Below are 9,873 nucleotides of genomic sequence, written 5' to 3'. Positions count from 1 at the left end.
TACAAATTGTTATCCATCAGAGCGCAAAATATGCGTTGAATAAGCTTGCAAATTTTCAGCAACACCAAACATTTTCTTTAATACTTTTGTTGTCTCGTTTATTGGGTCATTCACCCAGTATACTTCTTTAATAATTATTTATACATTTTTTTCTATCTTATTACATATCAATCTATTTAATGTTTTACATCTTATTTTTTCTTCATACTTCATATTCAATCGCATGTATATTACATTTGTCCTTAACATGTTTGATATTTGCTATATATCCTACCTCCTTGCATCTTTATATTGAGTAATTCAATTCAGTATATATACAGGCCGTGTCAGAACTCGATTCGAAGATCTGAGTACAGTATATTCCGAAAGTACTCCGAATAGCCCTACTTATTGATATTTTATATTAATCTTCATAAAATCATTTGTAGCACAGCAAATAATTTTTATTACAACTATGGATTTATTAATTTCCCATAGTGACGTAAAAAATGCACGTGCGTTTCTATGTATATGCGGATTCAATTTTTCGTCAACGATTTCGAGAACACGGATCAATCGATTTGAATGATTTTGGCCAAGGCAGGTGCAGCCGTTTTGAAGGTAATCCTAAATACTAATTCAATTTTGGAGAGGATGGAAGGTATGATTTGAATAATCAAAAACATTTTACCTGTATTAGTGAAATGAAGAACTGATCAGATTTTTGGGAAGTCAGGTCTAGCTGTTTTGAAGCTCCTATGAAAAAAGGAAATAAATGCCATTTGGCGGTCAAATTAATCAGAAATTTTATTTATTTTATTTATCAATTTTATTATTATTATTATTCGCTTTTATTTTGTATTAAATCATCATACTACGGATATTATTTTAATGTAATTACTATCCTCTGTATTCTTCTTTATTTTAATTTATGTTATTGTTCATTATTATTACTAGATGTTAAATTATTTAACAGTTGTAATAAATATTGTAATTAAAAAAAAATTGGCGGTCAAAAACGATTATTTGATATATGCGCATCAAATTCTCAGATATTTTATGGGGATATTAATAATAAGTATAAAGTTTATATTTCTATGAGTTCCGTGCCAATGTTTAAAACTGTTAGACTACGACGCGGCGCTTTCATGTTTTGTTCTAAAACAGCTTTCATGTTTTCTGTGCAGCAGAAAATAAATTCAAGTTTTTCAAAGAAGTCCAATTTTTCCATAATTTCAACATTCTCAAATATATAATCTTTTCAATGTTTTCAAAAAAAATTTAAGCCTTTAAATTTCATTTAACGATACGATACAATAATTGGGCATAGTTTTTCTATTCAGTTTGTAAGCTTCAGATTAAGTGATTCGATGCTACGATAAATGTTAATTCACACATATTTTCTACACCAAGTACTTCTTTAAGTATTATTCAAATCTTTGACGTTTCATAGGTACATAACTCAAGTCAAAACATTAATCCTATAAAGATTAATGATCAATAATAATTAGTAGAATGTTACAATCAAAAATATTTCTAAAACCCACCCCGTTCGCACGCTCGGCGCCAAAAAGTAATTCCCACGTATGCCGAAGTCATCGGTGACATCGGGTTAAAAATGTTATGAGAACATCGAAGCTCGGCAAGACGTCGCATACGGCGCAAACGCGGAAACGAACATTACGAGACAATTTCAAATTACCGTCCATTGTGTGTTTACGCGCGTGCAATCAACGCGCCACGCGGCCCGCACGCGCCGAAGGAACAACAAATGACGGCGGCGGACGAGCCGAGCACGTGCCCTGAATCGCCGGAATTGGAGAATCCGCAGAGGGCGATAGTGCGGTGTACGACTCGAGTACCGCGGCATGCCACGTCGACCCATTCGGGATGATTAGAATGTGAACGGTTTGTTTTGATCGTACAAAATTCGACATCATACTCATATGGTTGTATTTGGATATTTGCACTTTGCGATAGGCTCAAATGCACCGGTTTATTTCTACCTCTAGTAATTGATAGTATTAATAATTCCATGTAATTCATCATGTGCAAATATGGTTCAATTGTAACTAGATTAGTGACGCATGGTATCATGCCTTAAGGCAAATTGCTAGAACTTCTCGTACCGATTGTTTTTTTAATTTTTTGAGAAATGTTTGAGAATAATTGATTTTGAATAATTTGTTTTGTTTTATATGATATGTCGAAGGGCGTAAGATACGCCTTGCAGTCGGTTGTATGTTATTAATCTTGGTACGGAACTCACAGAAATTTTATCAAAATTTGAACTTATTATTAAAATTTTTATAAAATATTTGATGCATATTTGCCTGGTGATCATTTTTGACCGCCAAATAGCATTTTTTTGTCTAAATGACCTGCCTTTGCCTAAATGACCTGCCTTGCCTAATTTGGTTAGTTCTTAATTTCGTTAATAGAAGTGAAATGTTATTTGAATAATTCAAATCGGTCGCTTCATTGTCTCAAAAACTGAGTTATCATTTTTGTTACTTTTTGCCCCGTCTCTTTGAAACGTTAAACGAACCTGCCACAGCTAAAAACTAATCAGCACGTCTTCCTATCAATAAGTATCAAATGTTTTTTGATCCGTGTTCTCGAAATCGTGGACAAAAATTTGTATCCTCACATACATACATACATACTTACACACACACATAACTTGAGATTATATTTGAGGTCTAAAACCTCAAGTGGAAATTTGAAATCAAAGCTGCCTGATGTCAGGCTTTGGCCGTGGCAGGAATCGAACCAGCAAAAATCAGACTAGTTTGTGTTAATCCGAACTGTTTACGCAATCGCTATGCACATATTGAAAGAAAATTTTCGAACATTTTTCTAATAAGTTAAGAAAATAGCATATACGAATTCGAAATGAATCAATACTTTCAAATAGAATACGATACCCGATCTCCCTCCCTATTTATATTTATCGAAAAGTCGTTTGAAATAATTACAAATACGTTCCCTTACGCACTCCCCATGGATCAGAAACATTTAACTCGGCAGCGGCTGCGATATAATCACAGTCCTGCCGTCGCGGAAGCTATTTGCTGATTGCTCGAAACACGAGTCATATTTATCGAACGCCGTTTGAAATTATCACGGTGTCGATTTAATGAACTGACTACTGACTTGACGAATGATTTGTTGATGGACGATTTTCCTTGTGTACGAAAGTCAGCGCCTTTTGTGTTTGTTATTTATAGAATATAATATTGATGTTTTGGTTGTGAGTAATTTTCATGAATAAAATTTTCTGGGCGTGACGATAATGGTTCAGGTCGATTTCATGAGAATTTTCATTGGTATGGAACGAAACATAGTAATAAAATTTTCGTATATCAAAGTTAAAATTGAATGATTGTAATGGTAAACCAATTTATATTTAAATTCGTGTGTATCAGATTTGTAAACATTTTAAACATTATATGTAGTTGTTTTTTTACACTAAATATATTATATTTATATTGATAATTAATTATATTTTATGATAGCATTTCTGAGCATTCAAAATATTAAATTTAATTATTACAAATATGAAAATTTTTAGTATAGTATACATAGCTTAAAAATGGCAATAATTTTCTTAACTATAATTTCTAACAAAAAGAATTATTCTAACCTTCAGCAAAATATAAGTGATTTGGATTTCGAGAGAATCTGCATATTACAATTGTACAAAAATATTCTATTCGTGTTACAATGTGAAAATTGGTTAGATTCTAGTGAAAACATAACAAGCAAATCATTAGACTCTGCAGGCCAAATTACCGTATTTTTATAGATATTTTAACAATATATAATGTCTATATATAAACTGAAAATTTTTAAAGTCACTATATAAATTGTGGGTTATCGTAGCGTAATAGTTAAGCGCACTGCCTTGTGTAGATAGTGAGTTCGAAATAAAGTAGAATATTTAGAAACTAGTGATGCATGGCATCATGCCTTAAGACATTGGTATGGAACCTATAGAAAGGTAAACAATAATTGTTATTATTAAAATATTTATAAGAATATGTGATAATTTGATGTGCATATGTCTAATGATCATTTTTGTCCGCCAAATGGAATTATTGTCTTTTTTTTCATTAGATCTCCGAAACCGCTAGACCTGCCTTCTCGAAAATTTCATCAGTTCATTTCGTCAATACAAATATAATGTTTTTTGAGTCACACAAATCGGATGCTCCGTTCTCTCAAAAAGTTATCCAAGCGGTTGACCCGTCTTCCCAAAATCGTCTAAGAAAATTTGAATCCGCGCGCACACACACACACTTACACACACATGCACACATACATCATTTTTTTAGGGTATGCCAAAATATTCAGAAACCTTTGAAACGTAAAGATATATAAAAAATATTTTCGATTTTTTTGCGATTACTATAACTTACCCTACGGAAAGTTAAAAATTAATTATCTAAAATTAACATATGCTCTAAATTTTTCAAATACAATATTTTTATAGGTATTTTAATTTTGTTGATTTATGGAAATAAAAGACCAATAACGATTCCTAAATTTTTATATGATTGAATTTCTATATTATTTTAAAGGCTATGCTAAAGGCATGGGAATGAAAAATGAATTGACCATTATTATTGATTATTTTTTTTAGTTGCTATGCACTACTAATTAATTTTCGATTTTCATAAATAATTAGTAATATATATTTGATTTTACTTTGGTATTACAAAAATTTAACTAAATATAAAAAAACTATAACTTTTTTTTCTACAAATACTAGGTAATCAGCCTTAAACTTGTGGATAAAAGAATTACTCACTACAAGGCAATTAATGTGTGATCACAGTTTTTTATCGGACTATGTATGTCTAGATTAAGTAAATTTCTGTTAAATGAACAACGCTAATATTTTTTTGTTGTTTTAATTTATTTTTGTTAATCAAGACTTTAATGTCTAATTTACAAAATTGATATGTGCAAAAAAAGAAACTAGTTGGTTTGGTATTTAGCCTTGAGGCAAGTTACATGAACTTCCCGATATGTGCAAATAATCGACTTAATCAATAAAAAATAAATTAATTTATGAGTGATAATTTATGAGTGATTATAAGTATTCCGAGTGGATTTATTACACATCATTGCAAACGAACGAACGAACACGTTAACTCGGAGTATTTTCTAAAAGCAAATTTTAAAAAAATCAATAATTTTAATTAATTAATAATTATAATTGAACCAGTTTTCGTAGGACTTTAATGGTTATGTTCAAGACCAAGTACACTATCGTTGTACCAACTAAATCATCTAATTTTATTTTTAGCAAACGTCAAAAAAAACTACTCATATTCTCCAACTTTGATGAATTTTTAAAATTAAACTACTTGTCGTAAGGCCGTAATAATTCAGTAAGTTCTATAAGACCATGATATATATCGCCAAAAAAGTTCCATAAAAATGGGCCTAATTTTTTTTAACAGTTAATTACAAGAAAACGGCTCCGTAGATTTTCACCTAAAACTAATCAGTATCATTCCCAACTAATATATTTCGAACAGTTTTTGATTTTTTAAAATCGGTTCAGTAGTATGAGCTTAAATGTAGACGAAAGGTTTAACACTTTTTTCCAAATTACAAAGAAACGACTCGGCCGATCGTCACACAAAACTGAGAAACGATAATCCTCATCGAGATACATCAAATGTTTTTTAAATATCTGAAATCGGTTCAGGCGTTTTTGAGCAAACGTGGATGAAAGTTCTAATTTTGACAAATGCCAAAAAGACCATACAAATTTTTGCAAACTTTGACGAATTTTTAAAGCTAAACCAGTTGTCGTAGGGCCGTAATATTTTAGTATGATCTAGAAGACTATGGTATCTACGGTCAAAATAATAATCATAAAAATCGTCGAAATTTTTTTTTAAAAAACTTTATTACAAGAAAACGGCCCGGCCGATCTCTACCAAAAACTAATCAGCACGATTCCCAACCAATATCTTTCGAACGGTTTTTGAATTTTCAAAATCAATTCAGAATTGCGAGTAAACGAAAAATTTTTCACTTTTCTGCGACTTATAAAGAAACGGCTTGGCCGATCGTCGCATAAAATTGACAAACAATAGTCCTCATCGAGATACATCGAGTGGCTTTTAAATTGTTGAAATCGGTCTAGCCGTTTTCGAGAAAACGTCGATTTACGGCAAAAAATCTGTTCACATACACGCACACACACACACACACATACTTTTTCCAAATTTGGTCTCATTCGATTCAGAATGGCTTGAAACGTCGAGAAATCATAAAATTAGCAATTCGGATTTTTTGATGAAAACATAAACTTCTGCTTCGGGAAGTTAAAAATACAATAAATTGAATATAAAATGAAAAAAGTTAAAATAAAAATAATATAAAAACAGTAATACAAAAATAATAACATAAATGACGCGATGATGAATGCCGCGTACTAAGTCAGGGCGCGTGTAGACATTGGGCTAGGTGTTTGGTAGATCGGAAGGCCATTTCTTGCTTAGTCTTCTTAACGGTCTGTGAATCGCTTGAATAGTAGGATAACAACGCTAATATGCGATCAATATTGTGAAGTATTTATTTGAATTGTATCTTCTGCAAATAAATAATCAATATGTAAGAATTAATTAAAGGATTACGCTTAAGATTAATTAAATGTTGCATAAAATAAATAATTTAGTACTTTATTAATTTCGGATTTCCAAATCTGAAATTCGGTGATAGTAATAGATTGCTGGTGTGCAGTTATTTGATATATATTCATCAGCATACGACCGCAGATTGCTGCAGTTAACGTATACTAGCGCTAGGGAAAACGCACTCAGACAAATTAATTATCGATTTTTAATGATAGAAGGGCGTACATGTGACCCGATTTTACCAAATAATTTATTGCATAAAGTGTAGTATAAATAACGCAGATTATAAATAATTTATAATTTATAATGTATAAAATTTGATATTTTTCTGAAAACACAGATTACAATTATGTATTAACTATTAGTGCTTTTGTTTATATTTTTTTCTTACTTTTGAAATTTGAACACCAGCAAGAAGAGTTTTCTAAGTCTGTCATAAATGTGATACGAATTATACGACAATAAACTCCACTCTTAGCATAAATATAAAGTAGAACAAGCGCAAAGTTTTCACTAATTACTCTCTTGATAATTATATCTATCTATTTATATATATCTATATATATAAAAGAGGATCGCCTTATGTGCTACCACTTATAACTCACGAACGGCTGAACCGATTTAGATGAAAATTGGCAGGGAGGTAGTTTAGAGTCAGGAGAAGGACATAGGATACTTTTTATCCCTTTATTTCATTCTAATTTAAAATTAATTATTTATAAACTATCCATGTAGTTTATTCAATCTATGATACTATCAATGATTTCATCCATGACATTTGCATTCGATTGTCAAATGTCATTCGGTGTTTCTAACCTCTATTACCTCATGTTGAATATTAGTTAGTGAATGAATATTAGTTCTTGGTTTTATATATATATATATATATATATATATATATATATATAAATAAGGTGAAGTGAAGTTTCATTAATAATGCCGCGACCAAGACGATCGAATCTTTCCCGACAAAGCAGTAATGCAAGAAGACTGCAAAATACTGTAAATGCAAGAACTGAAGAACAAGAAAGAATTGCACGTGAACAGCAACGCGAAAGAATGGCTCGACTTCGTGCTCGAGGTAACAACATAGATCAACAAATAGTTAACTTGCGATGCAGAAGAAGAAATTTGAATCGAGAAGCATTTCAATACGATTGCAGCTATGATTATAGCTTGCATCCTAGCGTCTGCATTGGCAAAATGGACGTAGTTTGCAAGTATTGTGGTGCATTGAAGTTTTCCCAAGAAACGCCTGGATTATGCTGCCTTAATGGTAAAGTCAAATTGCCATCGTTGACTCCGCCACCTGAACCATTGTATTCATTGCTTTGTGGCGAAACACAAGAATCACGCCACTTTCTTGCTAATACTCAAAAATACAATGGTTGTTTCCAAATGACGTCATTTGGAGCAGATATTATCGAAGAACGAGGATTTAATCCGACATTTAAGGTACTTATTTTTGTACCTATATAGAATGTAGTTAAAGAATAACTTACTTCATCTATTAGCAAATTCTTAACTTTTTCTCCCACCGAAAAAAGATTTTATAACACAGTTAATACTGTCGGGTTTTTATTTTGTAGATACAAGGACAAATTCATCATCGAATTGGATCATTACTACCTTTTGAAGATACACAGAATAAATTTTTACAAATATATTTCATGGGCAACAGGGAAGAACAACTTGATCGACGACTAGAGATCAATGCAGGAATGAAGCGAGCAATTCTTCAAGACTTACAGTGTCTGCTTCATGAACATCATGCGTTGGTCTGGTTGTTTAAGAGTGCTTTAGAGCTCATGCCAAGCGATGACTATAAAGTTGTCATCAGAGCAGATAAACGACCATCTGGAACACACGAAAGGACATTTAATGCTCCAATAGTAGACGAAGTTGCCATCCTGATTGTTGGTGAACAATTGGAAAAACGCGATATTGTGCTTTCACGTCGCGACACTGGGCAACTGCAACAAATATCTGAAACACATCGATCATATGACTCATTGCAATACCCGCTGATGTTTTGGCAAGGAGAAGATGGATATTATTTTAATATTAAAATGAAAAATCCATTGAATGGTGAGAATCAGTATCATAATTTATTTCATTTATTTGTGAAAGACTCCGCTTTAAAATAAAGCTTTTTTAAAAAATAATCAATGTCTGTATTGTTTGCCTTTAAAATTTGCCTATAAAATGAATAATTTTCAAATTTTAAATTTCAGGCGAAGAAACTACAAAGAATGTTAGCTCAATGAATTATTACGCATATCGTTTGATGATTCGTCATAATGCTGACAACTATTTGCTGCGGTTTCGTCGATTGTTTCAGCAATATTGCGTTGACATGTATGTAAAAATAGAAACGGAACGTTTAAATTTCATTAGGTTCAACCAAGCCAAACTGCGTTCTGAGGAGTACATCCATTTACGTGATGCAGTTAGTACTGAAGGAAATGCAGCTAATATTGGCCGATTAACTATTCTGCCGGCGACATACATTGGTAGCCCACGACATATGCATGAATATGCACAAGATGCAATGACATATGTTCGTCATTACGGTCGATCAGATCTTTTCATAACTTTTACCTGCAACCCAAAATGGATAGAAATGTTGTGTATAAGAAGGTACTTCAATGAAGAGGCACTAAAATGAATAAATCATTATGAATGATTAATGTTGCTATTTTATTTCTATTTTTATTTTTTCCATTAAAAAAAAAAGCTTATTTATTGCCATTATGGCGGAACAAAGTTCGCCGGGTCAGCTAGTATATATATATATATATATATATATATATATATATATATATATATGATTGATTTCTTGGAGGGCGTAACATCAAGTATTGATGTATATCTTTATTTTTCCATACGTTTCGACGTAAAATTCTACGTCATCGTCAGTGGTTTTGAATTACTTATATTATCACTAACACATATTAATATAACTTGTAAAAATTAATAATTAGAGACAAGCACTAACTGTCAGTAATTTCTTTTTTTATAAAAAGAATAAGAGATAAAAAGTGATTATTGTGTATGGCACTGGCCTCGGATACACGTGTATTAAGTATAATATTTTATTTATTAATCACTTTTTATCTTTTATTCTTTTTATAAAAAAGAAATTACTGACAGTTAGTGCTTGTCTATTATTTTAAAGGCTATGCTAAAGGCATGGGAATGAAAAATGAATTGACCATTATTATTGATTATTTTT

General features: G+C 31.4%; 1 protein-coding gene across 1 annotated transcript; it reads left to right on the top strand.

Annotated features, from left to right (window-relative positions):
* Positions 1-7,562: 7,562 nt before the first annotated feature.
* Positions 7,563-9,306, top strand: LOC113371365. Its single transcript, XM_026611994.1, has 3 exons — positions 7,563-8,093; positions 8,228-8,726; positions 8,873-9,306. The coding sequence occupies exons 1-3, from the start codon at positions 7,575-7,577 to the stop codon at positions 9,304-9,306; spliced, it is 1,452 nt and encodes a 483-aa protein (XP_026467779.1). The 5' UTR covers positions 7,563-7,574.
* Positions 9,307-9,873: the final 567 nt, after the last annotated feature.

The sequence above is a fragment of the Ctenocephalides felis genome, unplaced genomic scaffold (assembly GCF_003426905.1).
Source record: "Ctenocephalides felis isolate EL2017-DRISC unplaced genomic scaffold, ASM342690v1 CF-g0.4_SCAFFOLD_01492, whole genome shotgun sequence".
In the NCBI taxonomy this organism is placed as follows: Eukaryota; Metazoa; Arthropoda; class Insecta; order Siphonaptera; family Pulicidae; genus Ctenocephalides; species Ctenocephalides felis.
The sequence above is the reverse complement of the archived record's forward strand: the minus strand, read 5'-3'. Positions and strand labels throughout refer to the sequence as shown.